The sequence below is a fragment of the Colletes latitarsis genome, chromosome 3 (assembly GCF_051014445.1).
Source record: "Colletes latitarsis isolate SP2378_abdomen chromosome 3, iyColLati1, whole genome shotgun sequence".
NCBI lineage: Eukaryota > Metazoa > Arthropoda > Insecta > Hymenoptera > Colletidae > Colletes > Colletes latitarsis.
Genome location: NC_135136.1, coordinates 31,612,720 through 31,631,031, shown reverse-complemented (window position 1 = coordinate 31,631,031; position 18,312 = coordinate 31,612,720). Strand labels below are relative to the sequence as shown.

Sequence of the window (18,312 nt, the reverse complement as noted above, 5' to 3'; positions counted from 1 at the left end):
TCAGTTTGGCGACGAGGATAAAATGGTCTAATTAGGATTAATTAGGATTAATAGTCTATAAGCCACCAGTGAAGAGACACTCGTGTCAAAATGGAAACGTCAGTTAATGGCACGCTTACTGAAAAACAATTTTCTAAGTTCCGGAAACGCAATTCATCGGATACTTGTTACATTACGACAAATTCGCGCCGAAGGATCCAGACGTATTAGTTGGGAGAATTTCACGCTCCGACAATACTGGAAGTTGTAGAAAATTTTCGTTTGCAACTAAGCAGAAAGAAGGAAAAACGATGCAACAATTCAAAACAGCCTTGCAGAAGTGAAGTATAAATTGCGAGTTGAGAAATTAACGTTGACTCGCAAGTCGACGAATCCAATCACGTTTGTTGGAAATGAAGGACCTAACCTCTGAAAAAACAGTGGAAATTGCAACGGCCATGGAATTGATGGCACAGGACGTGTCGTAACTACAGGCAGGCCCAGAGTTACGCGAGCACGTGGGCCAGATGGACGTTACTACGAAAAACAGAGGTAATTTCGTTTTTGGTATAAAAGCAAAGAAAGAAGAAGCAGCTACAGTGTCCAGGCAAGCACACGGTCCATCCCAATTGAATGTTCAGAATAATAATGTATCTTGTTTTACATACAAAAATAATCACTACGCGTTAAAATGTACGTTGAACAAAAATATTGTAGAGCCACCTTATCACCCAACGACGAACGGTCAAATGGAAAGGTTTGTGCAAACTTTGAAACAAATGTATAAGAAAATTTTCAAAGATGCAACGCTTAAAATATTACAGTAATTCTTGTTACGACATCGAACGATTGTACATACATCAGATCCCGAACACAACGCCAACGGAAAGGATGCTAAACCCTGAATTAAGAACTTTGGACTTGTTATTACCGACCGCGACTGAAGAAGTCCGGCGCAAAAATTTCAAAGCGGAGATAGAATGTTGTGCAGAAACTGTTATGTCAAAAAGAAAATGGTTGCACGGTACCGGAAACGGCACGTCGATCAATTGGTGAATATGGATACAATACCCCTTCCTTAGATTATGCATCTGATAGATAGATTGTTTGCACGATTTTGATTGTAATAATCCGCCATCAAAAGACACGAGCGAAAGTGAAAACGTCGAAACAAACGTACACAGGTTACGAAAACGTGAAACGTTTCCATTCATTAGTAATTTCGTCCAGTTCTCGTTAAGTAAGCAAGTCTTTTTTTACACGGAAGGAAAAGAGATGTGTGTGTGTGTGTGTGTGCGTGTGTGTAAAATTGGCAAACAGATTTGAATAGAAGCACAAGGATAGTAAGAAGACCCGTGCAGCGACGTGCTGGTTAATGTGGCCCAGTGTGACCAGATTTGACATAATTGAGTGAGTGCATGGTTAGTGACAGTAGTAACGACGAACTTCCTTAGTATCTACCGTAGTGGTAGAAGTGGTGAGAATGCAGACACATACTCCACACGAAACGCGTGTATGCGAGTTCAGCACATCGCCCACCTTCGACAAATCGAAAAAGAAGGCGAGTGTGAGTCTTTCTTTCTCGATCTTGCAACAACTAAAATTTGACACTCCGCGGTTTGGTAATTGGTAACACTGCTACCGACCGCGGAAAGACATCGTCTATGTAAGCGGAAGTTGGCCTAATAGAAGACTGTTTCGTGTGGTAGTCACACGAATGATCAATTAAAGCGTAACTCAAGCAAGAACTAGAAATGTTTAAAGAGAAACTTATCTCAGCTTTGATTTTCTTATTTTTAAACAATACCATATGTATAGAAATAGTTTTATATGTTTAAATCCCGATATATTTTTCATGAAACTTACTTACACCACATAGAAATGAAATTTACAGTTCCTTACTTATGATCTAATTTTCAGTTGTTCATAATAGTCATCTATGAGGGAAGTTTTTATCAGGCACTCATAACTAAAAAAATTTGCTTAAATATGTTTTTTACTTGTTATTATGTTTTTCGTTATTGTCATTTTGATATAAAAAGTGTCACGAATTAACTTTGATTAATGTTGTATAAATATCCTTCACTTGTTATTATGTTCCTCGTTATTGCCGACTTATAAAAAGTGAAATGTATTAACTATAATGAATGTTGTAGGTTTTAAACTCTGTAGTTCATTAAGTTCAGTTCTTGGAGAATGATCTCATACGCTTTACTTTGATCTCATACAACTAATTATATTTGTTGATCCCCGTATTCAAAATTGTACATCTCGGATTGATCATTCATGCTATATAATTAGTAACAAAAAATACGATCTAGTGACTGACAATATAAATAAAAATGTCATTTAATTTCTTTACTTGTTTATTCATTAAGAATTTTACAAGTTGCAAAAATCACAACACCGTAGTGACAAAAATATACAAGGTGTTCGGCTACCTTTGAGAACAATTTTAATAGGAGATTCTAGAGGATAAAATAAGACGAAAATCAAGAATACCAATTTGTTGATTGAGGCTTCGTTAAAAAGTTATTAACGTTTAAAGTTTAAAGCACGCAGCTGTTCGCAGATTGCCGTTCTACAGACGGAACTTTAAACGTTAATAACTTTTTAACGAAGCCTCGATCAACAAATTGGTATTCTTGATTTTCGTCTTATTTCGGCTCCTAGAATCTCCTATTAAAATTTTTCCCAGGGATGGCCGAACATCCTGTATAATCTCGTACAAAATACATCGATGATCTTAACATTCCTAAAAAAAAGAAGAGTAGACAAAAGATGTACCATAAGCATTTTAAAACTCTTTTTGAACCATGTATTAGATAACAAAATTGTTAACTGATCCACTAATAGTAGAACAATCTAACAAGAAAAACCTAGATTGCATCTGCGGGGTCATCGATTTTATATAAACTTTTCCTGGTGATTCTAGAGTAAAAATAAGCAAACACATGTCCAACATTTTTGTCAATGTTTATTAATTACAAAGATTTGCAATATTGAATTACTTCAAAAAATAGTTTTAAAATATTGCGATAGCATGTTTTATTATTGATGGATTTACATGTCCATCGTTTACACTAATTTTGGAACATTGCATCAATATTTCTGTGTTCATTGTTAAAAATATGTCGATGTTGTTTGTGCGGCTGAATAATATAAAGGCGGGAAAGAGATCGAAAAAACAGGAAGAACAAGTCTGCATACACGCAGATATTTATTACAGCTGGTTTGTCTGCATGTTTGACTGACTGCCTTTCTTGTAAGTCTTTTAAATGAGGAAGATAGTCGACCAAACGCACGAATAAATAAACTCTCGTACACCTTGACGACGGATGGGTTGCTTATTAAGCAATACGTAATGTCTTCTTTTTTCAACGATTATGTCAGACATGACTTTAAAAGCAGTTTTGACACAGACGCACTACAATTAGTCTTGAGAATAATATAGTTTTGTCCGTTTCCTGCGAAGAAAAATAAAATTTTAATTGGAAGTATTACGAATTTACCTACCTTTTATGACCGGTGAATCTAGAAAATAGCTTTAAAATAGTAGGACAGAAGCGTGTTGGACAGTAAAAAATTTTTCTTCATTATTTTTGTTTAACTTTTATCCTATACATACAAGGTGTTTCACATGTAAATGAAAAAAGTTCGTATAAACATGTGTTCTATTTAATCTTGTTCCCAAGACACAGCCATTTTTTTGCTCTGATAATATGCAGTGGTCGCTTCACAGAAATGGCCACGTTTAATCCGAATATAAGCCTGCATGTGTCTTAAAGTTTCTCAATCGTTTAAATATTTCAGATATTATGTAGAATTCTTTGGCAATCTTTTCGTAAATATTACCGAAATATTTCTATATCGGAAATGGATGTTGAATAAACAATGTTTTTATGTAATTCCAAAAAAAAATTCGTTGTATTTGCATTTGGGAAACGAGCAGCATAGGCAATAGGTTTCACGCGACCTATCCATCTGTTATGAAATCATTCGTTCAAGATTTGCCTGGTTACTCAATTGAAATGACAATTCATATAATTAACTACTCAAGAAATTGACATAGGATTAACTTATCTATCTACTACTGAGGAAAACAAAATGTTCATTGGATGTTAATAAACTGTAATTATCTATTATTTTTTTTCTTCGTTTTTTCTTTTCTTTGAAGCACTCCTAATAACAGGCAACTCAATGTACACGCAAGTGAAACTGTATATTCGTTTAAACATCCACTGAATACATATTCGTTTCAAGCTTGGTGGCTAGTTGACAACTGCATTTCTTGAAATAATTTATTATTGAACACCGATCTCGATAAAACGATAGTTTCAATAGAAATGTAGCACGTAGTGCCATCTTGTTTAATTAATTAATGTAGGCTAGGTTTTTGCAAATATCCCGGAAACTAAAGTTAAGATTAGAAAGGTAAAGTTGTTCAGAATATCATCGTTGTTTATAACATATTTAAAAATGAACAAAATCTATGAAGAAGAGCATCACCGACAACTTCACCAGATCTTGTAAAAATAAAGACTTAAATCTTTATACAGAAGTCTGAGGAATGCCTAATTTTTCTCAGCAACACTTTCCCTTGCAGTTGCAATATTCTTCTTCCCTTTTTGCACTACGTTGATATATTGGAATATCTTGATCAATAACTGAATCAGTTACTTAGAATTTTTCTACTAAACCATAAATTGCGAGTTCTGTTAATTGATTCTGTTGACTACAAATCGAAGTGTACAAAACGTTCGAATTGAATAAGAATGTTGATAATAAAATTTCAACACATTGAACAAGCATTGTATACCTCCCTACGACGACTATTTGTAAAACACTACTAAATACAAATGTTACGTGACTCGAACAAGTAAATAACAAATATGGCGGCTGCAATTGAAAGTTTTATTGTCAACCAGCCGTCGTCAATTGGCAAAATCGAGTGGAATTTCAACCCGCAACTATGCTATCCGAATAAAAATATATGTAAAGTTTTAATCAGTCACATTTAATATGCATAGAAGGTGAAAACAAATTTTATTTGTCAAAGACAGTTACACATTATTTTTCCGCACTGAAGTTTGGAGAACACAAAGAAAATTTAGAAATGCAAAATCAAGTGTCGCAAAACAAATTTATACCTTTTTTTTTATTACACATATTCATTTTTATTATATGTTACATCACAGACGAGGTATAAAAAAAACGTCCATATTATCCAACAACTTATTTTTACGATAATTTTTAATCGATTAATAAAAGGGATTTCTTCAATCATCAAAATCTCATAAGCATATTAATTTAATTGGTTTATCATTCAATTTTGGCAGTGTAATTTATTTCATACTTCATTATTATTTTAATACAAAATATTTACAATTGCTTGAGAAATGGAGATTACTAATCGAGGCTGATGGCACTGTTTGTACCTGATACCTTTAACAATCTATCGGAACTTTTTGACACACGTATCCTTTCTTCCGGTTTTAATATTTCGGCTATTATTTTCTCATCGCTCTGACGTTCTGGTTTATGCAAAATCTCTTGAGTTTTAATGCATTTTTGCGTTGCACAGGTATCGCCATCTGCCACCTCGACAACGGCGTCCAATTGAGTTACTTGAATCTCAGAAAAAGTAAGTCTTCCATTGATCTTATTTTCTGAAGGCACGCGGGAATTGGGTTCAGGTGCCGTGGGAATAGGAGATTGCAATGGTTTCTCATCATTACCATCATTTAATTTTAGAATATTAGCCGGTTCTACATAAAGCTGCGTCAGAATGTTTGAATTAAAACTAAAATTTAAATTGTGTTATTCTACTTTCTTCATAAAATACGTATAGACTTACTGCATTGAATTTAGAGTCTAGGAATAATTCTTGTAAAAATCGGCGTGCCGGCATTCTATATGTACAGCTACCTAAACGAGCTGATATATCCGAAAACAAACAAATATCCTATAACGTAAAACACGATTATGTATTAACAAGACATTGTAATTATACTTTGTTCATATCTCGAAAATTAAATTTCTTGGTATACCTGGAACTTTTCTGAATGAAGTTGTCGTAATCTAAGTAAAGTTTGACGACTATGCCTGTACCATACAGGGTTTGCCAACCGCTGAGCGTGTATAAGTATTACTCTATACAAATAAAGCAATACATTATTAAAATTAATATTATTTAATTCTGTTTATACAGTAATGCATGGTTAATTGTCTTAAAATTTGAAACTCAACAATGAAAGTTCTACTTCCTTTTCTGCTGGGTCAGGTTTTGTTGAAGTTTTTTTTTTTGGGGGGGGGGGGGGGGGGGGTCGTGAAAAGTTAACCATGCATTATTGTATTTAATAAATTTTACCTTTGCAATTTCGCGTCTTGGTCTGTAATCGAATCTTTGTTATTAGTTTTTCCGTGATAACATATTAAACATATACGACAATGGTCTGCGTCTACATCATATTCCGAGCAAGACTCTTCATCTACTTCGGTCGATTTTATATTGGATTTAGGTACATCGTCCATTATATTTCGGAGCGACGGTTGTGGCAAATCCGGAAAAATAATTATAAGTCTCTTTGGCAGGGCAATACCCATGTAAAATAAATTATCATTACTATCTTCAGGAGGTGGAGGTGTTGAGGTGAGTACATGTTCCGCAATCCAGCTGCGAGATGAATCAAATTCTAATAAACTTTGCAACGAAAGTCGGCCATCTAAACTATACATCTGAAATCAGACGATACTATTTTTAATCAAATGTCCCCCGTGAAATAAAAGTTTAGTTTTGAGATATGATTACCTCTAAGCTACTTTGGGAATAACTTGGCCTACGATGACGTTGGAAGCTACGAAGTTTTGCATATCCTTCAGCATCTTGTTGACTTAATCTTTGAATGCTCGAAACAGGACTTGGTGTTTCTCCTCTTTCTCTGTAAAACCAAGTATGGGATATAAATATGTTACAAATACAATTTAAATTAAACGAAAAGTGTCTTACGGTAGAGCATAGCGCCTGGCTTCGAGATCTGTAGCTGCGCTTTCAGATCTGTTTCTGGTTCTTCGAGCTACTGGTTCAGGTAACTCTGGTTTTCCGTCGCTGAGACTTCGATGATGTCGTTGTATGGGAATTGGACTGGGCGCTGGATACGTACTAGAAGGAGGAACGACTGGCCAGTGATTTCCGCGTCTGTGTCTAACACACGGCCAGTCAAAAGTCAATAGTGCGTCAGCACCTGCACGAGTGGTACCGATGAGACTGAGAGTATACATAGCTGTCGCTCGTACCGCATAATATGGGCATGTCTCTGCTATAGACGTTATCAGTTCTATAGTGCCTAAATGATTTAATTGTTCCACACCACTAGCCGATGTTCCAGCATGACCGAGCGCCCACAGCGCAGACTTTACTCTTAAAATCTTTTTACTTAAATTAGTACCTTGCTCGTCTCGAGCTTTAAAATCCGATCTCCAACTCCTTTCTGCAGTAGTGCGTCTTGAATCATCTAAGCTTGTTTTTCGACGTATATCGACTAAGGAATCAACTTTTTGCGAACTACATACATCTATTGCTTCTACAGATTCGGAATCCATTATTGTCTCCAATCTATTTGATTCTACCGTCTCATCTGTACCAGACTCCTCCGACATAACATAAACATCGTCGATTACAGAACAATTGGTTTTAGTACATCGTGAGTTTGATTCCGAATCTGTACTACCCATTTCCATTCTAAATCGTTGAACGACTCGAATAAAGCGTTGTATTACGTTTCGACGTAGCAATAACTGCATACCTAGGTCGTGTTGCACCAATTGGCCTATCAAGTGCGGGAGAATAAAAATATCGCGAGGTGTCATAGGAATATTAGTTGTTCTTCTATGATAACTTCCAGTTTCATCTCTTTGACGACGCGTTAAAGAATCGTGTATATCACCTTCTATTAAACCGACGTATCGCTCTGCGAAACCACCTGGACAGATCCATTTTTCTAATTCTTCCGTAGGAGATAAAACTGTTGTGAAACCTTGAAGAAGAGAGTACAGACGAATTTTTAACAAGTATCCCTTGTCACCTAAATCTTCCAGCCATTTATCCCAATCTCGAGATTGGCCTCCTTGTTGCAACAAAGCCTCTAAATACTCTGGTTCTTCGCAGGCTTCGTGTAATATCTCTAAAGCAGTTAATGCTACAGTTTTATTGGAATCTGATAATCGAGCGGACAGTAATATTATCGTCCAACGATAGGCATCAGCCATTCTGGCTCTGAGTATCAATCGAAGGAACTGTGTAGCATATAGACGTGTACTATCTGATGTTGCTTCTGTAATAATCTTAGTCATTATTTTTCTATTATATCCATCCCTAGAATAATCTAAACTTGAAACTATCAGTTTAACATAACAGTCATGATTAGTAGTTAAAGCTAAGTCTTGTAATTTTTCTAATAAATTAAACCCATTCAGAATTACAGTTCCTTTTGCTGAATGGCTCAAATGTCCAAGAAATAGAAAATACTTTTGACAACAAGTGGTAGACATATGACGAGGTGAAAATAAACACTCGTGAGCAGACTGGGCCATCTGAAGACTAGCAATTTGCTCAGCAATATCTCCAATTAATTCGTTTAATAGTTTTGTACCCTCAGGTTCATGAAGTTCCAATAAACAGTTTAATAAATCACAACCAGCTAACGTTGCTTCTCGTGCTAAATTGGCATTTGTTGCTAACTCTATTCTACTATATCCATTTGAACAAGGTTTAAAGTAACGTACAAGCCTTTTCATGAACAACCTGTGATCGGAATCATGGAGTATTCGCATTGTGTCGTCTCGTGATCGTAATATAGATCTTATTACTGGCCAATTCCATGCAAGAGCATCCTTAGAACTGAGTACTTGAGCATCTTTTAAGAGAGGCGTAGTCGGTGATTCTCTACGCAACCAATGTCTGCTTGATGTTCGTTGACGCCTTGGTATGGTTGGCCTTAACCAAGTGCCTGCTTGTAAAATTTTATCTAAGAATAGACTTGCAGGTGCTGGTCTTCGACGCATCATAATATGCATTCGCTCCAAAATTGTTACAGCAGCTAAGGCCTGGTGCTTTCCAGCACTTGCATGTTCCAATAAATTCGGTAAAGGTGGTGTCAGATCACACGCTTCAGGGGGTAGCAGAGAATGTGCAAGATGCAATAATGCACCTAACAGAACAGCTGCACGTACAGAAATAAAGGTATCGCTAGAAATAATAGTTTCTGCAAGAGCACAGTGCAGACCACATTCCAATAAAGTATAAACTAACAATGCTAAATGTATTTCTGTAATATTCGGACAACGTGACGATAAAGATGGTAAAATACATTTTCCTTCAGCTGCAACAAAACCTTCTGACAATTTCCAAGAATCACGTGTCCTACTAGGATCTACTGCTGCAAGAGCAACATCTGGTTCATCTGTCCAAGTAGGTAAAGGTAGATTCAACAATTCATAAAGAAGTTCTAAGACAGCACGTCGTACTTCAAGTTGTTCAACATACAATATATCTGCTATAGCTTTCAGTCCTGAATTATCATCAGGTCGACAAAAATGTAAAACGCCGGGATAAGATCTTAATATGCTCAATAATGCCAATTTACTAGCTGCAAATCTTTCTCGTTCTTCTTTTGTTCCATCTATAGTCGAAGAATGTAGCTCGCAATACGGAGCCGCGAAACATAAAAGAGAAACGCTACTCCTGGTTTCAGGAGTATTTAATAATTTTAATAAAACTCCTACAACAGATTCAATTATAGCAGAACTTTGTCCAGTCATAGCAGCTCTTGCTAGGGCACCAAGACCACCGCAACTGATTAACAAATTTGAATTTAAAACACCTAATTCACAAAGAGTTGCCAAGAATGCTCGAAATGCTCCATCCTTTTCTTCAACTCCTCCATTTGTCAAGCTTATTAAAGATCTTGCTAAAATAGGACTAAAGTGTTTTGGAGCTAATACTAAAATTCTTCTAACGAGTCTAAGAGCTTGTAATCCCTCTGTTTCATTTCGTAAATTAATATCCATACTACGAGCAACAAAATATGGATATTGCAATTTATTAATTGCAATAACATCTTGTTCTTTCTTGAGCATATATCGCACTGCTCGCAATGCAGCAGCACGAACTTGTGTTGCTTCATGGACAAGACCCACACGTAGGCTGAAAAATTGACAAATAGTATAATAATGCCTAATAATAATTGTATATTACTTGTAATGAATATTCTTAACTTCTTACCAGCAAAATATATCATCGATGGTATACCCATAATCTGATGAATCATTTTCACTAATTAACTTAACAATAGCATTAATATATGCTAATTTTTTTATGCTTGAAACATTATGTTGCTGGCAAAGGTTAGTTAAAACTTCTTTTACATTCTCATTCAGTCCTAACAAATAAATAAATTTTTGGTAATTGTTGAAAATGTAAATATATTATATCAAATTTTTAACTATAAATGCAATAAAAAAATATTTATGTATTTCCTATAAAAAAATAATTCATTTGCTGCTATGTTGAAAGTTTTACAAATCTGTGTAACTCAATTAAATAACAAGGTAATAATGTAATAATATCAAAAACAGATTGAAGGTGAAATAGAAAAAATATTGAAGACAATTATTTCAATAAACAATATGATAGTCATAAGATTTGCAGAAGTTGTAAAGAAAAAAAAAAGGATATCTGATAAATTATTAACTATAATATATTATAAAATTATACGAACTGTGCCAATAGTTTTGTAAAGTGAAAATATAGATGAAATAATTACAGTTCGTTCTTTTTTCTGTAATTTTCAAACATAATTTCACTGTTTTATTTTACAATTTTATTAGTTAAAGATTTAAATTATCTATTCCTTAATAAGAAAATTTTAAAGCTATTTTAATATCCTCTCATTTCGCATATTTCTATCAAATTTTTGCTCGTGCTAATCATTTCATGACTGACTACATATAATTGTCGACAGATGTAAGGTCATGTTATCAAAGTGCTATGGGTAGAAAGTTGCAGATTACAGGTTAGGTTACTAACCTCTTGACAGATCGAGTTGCACGCAGCTGTCTTCACTGTTTTGATGGCCTATAAAAAGAACACATGAATAGAAAACGAGCGTAGTTTTGAAATAAAGAAACTGACAGTCAATGTTCAACGTACGATGGCTCATGCGAAGGTTTCTACCCCGAATCTTCCAACTAGGAATTGCCATTTCTTTACCGGCTGCTACCCACGATCACAATCAACACTTTTTGTCCGATTGTTACTGCAGGTCTTTCGCGTAGTATATGACATTCTCATTGTTAACCCGAAGCTCGAAGCACTATAAATGCACTGCTGATAAATCAAGTGTAACACGAGTCAAGTATTATATGAGAACGCTGTACTCAATGTACCGCACTCTTTGGGAAATTCATAGGTACCTGAGAAAGTTGCAAGGGTCACGATAGATATACGATCGACGAGGGAATCATTTTCTGTTCTTTATTTTTTCATATAATTTTCGAAGCGTTACATATCGTATTAAGATTCACTTTTAAATAGAATTTTAAACTAAACACAAATTCCATGTAGCAAGCGCTTTATTTCGAAGTAGTAATGTATATATTTCCCATCGTCTAAATATACAAGTGAAATACATGCGACATATTCGACTAGTGCAGTTGCTGTTTAAAAGATCGAAATTCTGAAGCACAATGTTGCATCTGGCTTTCGTACCTTCCACCGTTTGCTATAGTTATGACCTTATGACGCCTAATATAACATTTGGTCGTGTCTTATTCGCAGCACAATATTTTTCTAAATTTTGTTATTATTTTTCAAATTGCAAATGGGATCCTAATTTAGATAAATGTTTCCGACTAATCTTTGTCAAAATTTCATTCCGTGACGCAAAAATGATTTAAATTGTAAAAAAAGAATTTATTATTAAATAATAACTAACGACAAAATAAAATTTATTTTTCTATATTAAAAGGTAAGTATAATGTTCGTAATCCTATTATATTCATGAAATAATTTATTTTCATCAATTGCGTTTAGAAGGAAGCTTCTCATTATCCTTCAATCTTTGTAGATGGACACACTGTAGCAGAGATGCCAGATTGTGCACCGGGTGCACTACTCACACTATGCCAGATCACGCGTACGTGAACTCGTAGAGTTTCGGAAAGTTGACAAAGGCAAACTGATACATGCTCTCTTTCTCGATTCTCCGAAGTTGTCCGAAGTAATTTCGGACCGTTTCGTGAGAGTCGAGAGAGAAAGGCTCACATTTGCCTTCTCGCTCTTAACAACTGAAATCCGACCTCCCGTCTACGGCATACGATTTGGAATCTCGAGCCGAGATTCTCGACTGCATTTTTACTTTCCGACCTATGCATAGGCGCACATAAGCAAAGTACCCATAATGAAAAAAATTTTGTAAAATTTATTTTACGGAAATACACGTTTTAAGATCTCCTGATCACATTTTAATTATTGAAAAAAAAGAAATTTTTTTTTTATTATTCCTATGTATGAGCGTACATATGTATATTATTAATACGTTTGAGTATAAATGGCTGAATGAATTTAAATGGAACTTTACATTTAAGTTTTATGTTCTCATTTCAAAGTCCGGTTAGACTTTGACTATAATCAGACCATGGATAACAATGAATATACCTCTTGTTTTATAGTTGTTCCGATACATAGGCGTAATTTACAAAAGATCTTTTAAATGTTTCATATAAATCTTGGGAAGAATTCAATTTTATGTAAAAAAAATTAAACTTTTTCTCTATCTTCTCTAGAAAAGATAAACTTAAACGAAATCTTATACATTATATGCTTACTTAAATCGCATTGAAAACGAATACCACAAATGTTTTAGAATAATGTGCAAAATGGAGTGCAGAGATGTCAGACGAAGCTCCGAGTGCACCGTGGACACGTCTTATGGGAGTTAAGAGAGGCAGGCTCACATTTGCCTTCTCGCTCTTGAACAACTGAAATCCGACCTCACGTCAACGGCATACGATTCGGAATCTCGACTGCCCAGGCATTTTTACTTGCCTTTCCTAGAGTTCATTACTGAACTCTGCAAATTACTCCTGGTTTCTATTTGCCTCTGATGACCTCTGATGACCAGTGCTGACGAAAGTACAGAACTCCCGACAACTTTTGACACCATACAGCGACTGTTATTGATTGCTCCTGATTACTGCTTGCCTCTGCTGGACTCTGCTGACCATCGCTTATATTTCTGACAACCTATAACGATTACTACTGACTTCTGCAAACCTCTGTTGGTCTTTGCTGATCTCTGTCAGCGTGTGCTTGTCTCTGCTGAACTTTCCTGGCCTCTGCCGAACGCTACTGACCACTGCAGGTATTTCTGATAACGTATAACGATTAATACTTACTACTGCATGCCCCTACAAGTCTCTGCTTGTCTTTGCAGGTTTCTGCTTGCCTGTGCATGCCTTTGCTGGCCTCTGCTGAACACTGCTGACCACCCCTGATGCTTCTGACATCGTATAACAATTACTACATGCTACTGTTCGCCCCTGCTGATCTCTGCTTGCCACTGCATGCCTCTGCTCGTCTCTGCTGACCACTGCTGACCACCTCTGATGCTTCTGACAACATATAACGCTTACTACTTGCTACTATTCGCCCCTGGTGATCTCTGCTTGCCACTGCTGGCCTCTGCTGACCACCGCTTATATTTCTGGCAACGTACAACGATTACTACGACTCCTGCCTTCCTCTATTAACCTCTGCGAGCGTCCCCTGGCCTAAGCTGGCCTCTGCTGACCGCTGCTGACCACTGCTGACCACCGTTTATATTTCTGGCAACGTACAACGATTACTACTGGCTACTGCCACCCTCTGCTGACCTCTGCCAACATCTCCCGACGTAAGCTGACCATCGCTGACCATCGCTGACCACTGCTGACCGTTGCTGACAAATTGTGACACGATGTAATATAATATAATATGTTTATATGTATTAAAGTGTTGTATAATGTAAATCTATGGCAATAAATGATATAATTTCAAAAAATTCTATGTGTTCTCATCATTTTTACCCTTCTTTTCCTATCGAAATCATTCCCTTAGTTATAAGACACTCCGAATCTTTTAAAATTTTCTAAGTTCCCCGGAAAGATTTCAAATTTCTCGGAATCCCTGGAACTTACCAGCGTCCCTGAAATTTCTCGGAATCCCTGAAATTTCCAAGAAGTTTCAGGCAGCGGCAAAAATGTCGGCCTGAATTTTTCGGCAAAAATTTTAAAAAGCCGTTACGTAATATTACGTAATTTTTGCCGAAAAATTCCGGCCGCGAAAAATTTTAGAGAGCTATTACGTAATGTTACGTAATGTTATGTAATATTATGTAATATTACGTAACGGCTCTTTAAAATTTTTGCCGAAAAATTCAGGCCGGAATTTTTGCTGCTGCCTGAAACTTCTTGGAATCCCTGAAATTTCCAAGAAGTTTCAGGAACGCAGGTAAGTTTCAGGGATCCGAGAATTTTCAGGAATTCTTAGAAATGACGTCATTTCCAGGAATTCGCAGAAATTCCTAGCGGCGGGAAATTTGGAGAGGGAAAGAGGGGTAAAAAATGATGAGAATACATAGAATTCTTTGAAATTATATCATTTATTGTCATAGATTTACATTATACAAAGTTTTAATACATATAAATACATTATATTATATTATATTATGTCAGAAGTTGTCAGCAACGGTCAGCAACGGTCAGCAACGGTCAGCAACGGTCAGCAGTGGTCAGCAGTAGCATGCAGAGGCTAGTAGGGACCAGCAGAGGCAAAAAACTGACAGGAACAGAGGTAAACTGACACATGCTGTCTTTCTCGATTCTCCAAAACTACCCGAAGTAATTTCGAACCGCCTCGTGGGAGTCGAGAGAGCCGCCCAAGTTTGTCGTGGAATAGTTCGTTCGTTTCAACGATAGATGGCGCTTATTTTTCGACCTCAAACCCTCTGGTGCTAAAACGCCCAAGTTTGTCGTGGAATAGTTCGTTATTTTCAACGATAGATGGCGCTTATTTATCGACCTCAAACCCTCTGGTGCTAAAACGCCCAAGCTTGTTGAGAAATCCATCTAGCGTGGACGATACGAACTATTCTACGACAAACTTGGGCGTTTTAGCACCAGAGGGTTTGAGGTTGATAAATAAGCGCCATCTAGCGTTGAATATAATGAACTATTCCAGGACAAACTTGGGCGTTTTAGCACCAGAGGGTTTGAGGTTGATAAATAAGCGCCATCTAACGTTGAAGATAATGAACTATTCCACGACAAACTTGGGCGGCTCTCTCGACTCCCACGAGGCGGTTCGAAATTACTTCGGGTAGATTTGAAGAATCGAGAAAGACAGCATGTGTCAGTTTACCTTTGTCCCTGTCAGTTTTTTGCCCCTGCTGGTCCCTACTAGTCTCTGCATGCCACTGCTGACCACTGCTGACCGTTACTGATAACTTCTGACATGATATGATATAGTATAATGTATTTATATGTATTAAAACTTTGTATAATGTAAATCTATGACAATAAATGATATAATTTCAAGGAATTCTATATGTTCTCATCATTTTTACCTTTCTTTTTCCCTCCCCATTATTCCCTTAGCTATAAAATACATGCCACTTCTTCGCAAGGCCACCAGCATTTTGGAAATGTTCCGAGCACTTTGGAAATCCAGATGGTAAAACGCCCAAGTTTGTCGTGGAGTAGTTCGTTATGTTCAACGATAGATGGCGCTTATTTTTCGACCCCAAACCCTCTGGTGCTAAAAAGCCCAAGCTTGTTGAGAAATCCATCTAGCGTGGACGATACGAACTATTCCACGACAAACTTGGGCGTTTTAGCACCAGAGGGTTTGAGGTCGATAAATAAACGCCATCTAGCGTTGAAGATAATGAACTATTCCATGACAAACTTGGGCGTTTTAGCACCAGAGGGTTTGAGGTTGATAAATAAGCGCCATCTATCGTGGAAAATAACGAACTATTCCACGACAAACTTGGGCGTTTTAGCACCAGAGGGTTTGAGGTCGAAAAATAAGCGCCATCTATCGTTGAAAATAACGAACTATTCGGAGAATCGAGAAAGAGAGCATGTGTCAGTTTGCCTTTGCCGACTTTCCGAAACTCTACGAACTCATGTACGCGTGATTTGGCATAGTGTGAGTAGTGCACCCGGTGCACAATTGGTATCTCTGCACTGTAGTCGTAAAGTACACTTTTAATATTCAACAGCGTGTGCATTAGTCGGCGTAAAGAAATAGTTTTTTGATACTTAAAAATAATGGCTTATATGGTGGATAATTTAATTCAACCTAATGTGGGTGCAGTTACTGGCAATTTAGTTCCAGACTGGCTTCATTCGGAGCAAAGTACTGGTGTAAGTTTTGACAAAACTTTAATACTGACATGCTTATAGGTTAGAATGACAATGCAAACTTATACAGTTCGCATGATATGGGTTTTTGACCGATTCGATCATTTTATCGAATACAGTGTTCGCATAGTTCCACACCTCCACCAAAAATTTAATTTTTACGCGTATATATACTTACTTTATTTATTTGTTCATTCTGTTATTTACATTTCAAAAAGATGATGAAGACATGTTACTGTCGTCATCGTTCAATTTCTCGAAATCTTCCTTCAGTATAAGTTTAATAATTTATCCCATGTAGCGGGTCTTTGTCTTACAAAACTAATTCGAGTGATTTTTCATACAACCACGTCAAAAATGTGAAACAAAATTATTTTGTAATATCTTCCATTATCGAGAAAAACAAGATTGAAAAAATAATTCATCAAAATAATTTTAATATGCTTGCAACACACATTTATTTTCATGAATTTCCATATTTATTTTATGTATAATAATTTTATAATTCATAAAAGAAAATTTGTCCTTTGATGTATTGCGATGCCCAATATTGTATAGATGTAAATTATTTGGTTAATTAGACATCAATCATGGCTTGTGAATTCAATGGAGGAGTTGTGATTGGAGCAGATTCTAGAGCAACAGCAGGGTAAGGTGTAAATTGTATTTTAAAACAATATAACTGACATTTGTAATGTAATAATGCTTGTATAATTGTTTAACATTCTTTTAGAGCTTACATTTCCAATCGGTTTGCCGACAAGTTGACTAAAATAACAGACTATATTTATTGTTGTCGTTCTGGTTCTGCAGCAGATACTCAAGCTATTTCAGACATAGTCGCATATCATTTAGCTCTCCACAAGTAACTAGATTGCATATACAAACCATACATAATTACACTAATTATTATGAATTTATTACATTGTAAGAAACAATAATAATTTTCAGAATGGATTTAGGCACGGATCCATTAGTAGAAACAGCAGCACATGTATTTCGTGAATTATGTTATAATTATCGGGATTCTTTAATGGCTGGAATCTTGGTAGCAGGATGGGACAGCTGTAAGGGAGGTCAAGTTTATAGCGTCCCACTAGGTGGTATGTGTGTACGGCAACCAATTTCAATTGGAGGCTCTGGCTCCTCATACGTGTATGGTTACATGGATTCACAATATAAACCAAACATGTCGCAGGAAGAGTGTGTTAAATTAGTAGAAAATAGTAAGTATTTAGCAGACTTTGATCGATAAGATATTAACAATTTGATACTTATAGATCTCTTTAATTTTTTAGCATTGGCATTGGCGATGTCTCGTGACGGTAGCAGCGGTGGTGTAATTCGAATTGGCGTTATTACAGAAAAAGGAATTGAAAGGAAAGTCATAATGGGCAATGAGTTACCAACTTTCTACGAGGGTTGAACACCTTAATAATTATATACAAATGTTTCACTTGTGTAAACTTTATTTTATAGTTCTAAAAATCTTGTATCGATAATGTCGAGTTTCTTAATTAAATCTAAACGAAAATTATTCTACTGTTTCTCTTTAATGCGTAACCTGTCCCAAAATTAATATTTTGCTAAAGTACGGTTTTTAAAATATCGCGTTAATCGTTACAGCACGTTGTGACAATATTAATAAATAATTCGTTGATGCCCAAAAATCATTCGTGAGCTTTGCTAAATCGCGACCGTCAATGTGATGACCAAACACATCTACACAACTACAACTATATCTAGGTCGTATTATTCACTTACGATTCACTCCGGTATATACCCGGTCGTTTTAACTTCGTACTTAATGTCCATTGTCGGTTTAATGAGAAAATTGTCACAATGGCACAATCATGATGTGTGCAATCG

At 36.1% G+C, this 18,312-nt stretch overlaps 3 protein-coding genes across 4 annotated transcripts in view; 1 reads left to right on the top strand and 2 right to left on the bottom strand.

Moving 5' to 3' along the window:
* The window catches only part of Per (period circadian regulator), a 95,641-nt gene that overhangs the window by 13,132 nt on the left and 64,197 nt on the right, over positions 1-18,312 (bottom strand). The window lies entirely within an intron of this gene.
* Rictor (rapamycin-insensitive companion of Tor) lies at positions 5,121-11,849 on the bottom strand. Of its 2 annotated transcripts, none has more exons than XM_076762082.1 (10): positions 11,452-11,849; positions 11,189-11,365; positions 11,066-11,113; positions 10,262-10,418; positions 6,989-10,183; positions 6,791-6,920; positions 6,350-6,717; positions 6,030-6,132; positions 5,837-5,944; positions 5,121-5,757 (listed from the first exon to the last, which is right to left on the bottom strand). In XM_076762082.1, the coding sequence occupies exons 2-10, from the start codon at positions 11,238-11,240 to the stop codon at positions 5,389-5,391; spliced, it is 4,530 nt and encodes a 1,509-aa protein (XP_076618197.1). In that variant the 5' UTR covers positions 11,241-11,365; positions 11,452-11,849; the 3' UTR covers positions 5,121-5,388. The 2 variants fall into 2 exon arrangements, with proteins under 2 accessions (XP_076618197.1, XP_076618196.1); XM_076762081.1 differs by having other exon boundaries at positions 11,189-11,351.
* On the top strand, positions 16,246-17,980 carry Prosbeta1 (proteasome beta1 subunit). Its single transcript, XM_076784419.1, has 5 exons — positions 16,246-16,446; positions 17,025-17,092; positions 17,177-17,308; positions 17,395-17,669; positions 17,742-17,980. The coding sequence occupies exons 1-5, from the start codon at positions 16,351-16,353 to the stop codon at positions 17,867-17,869; spliced, it is 699 nt and encodes a 232-aa protein (XP_076640534.1). The 5' UTR covers positions 16,246-16,350; the 3' UTR covers positions 17,870-17,980.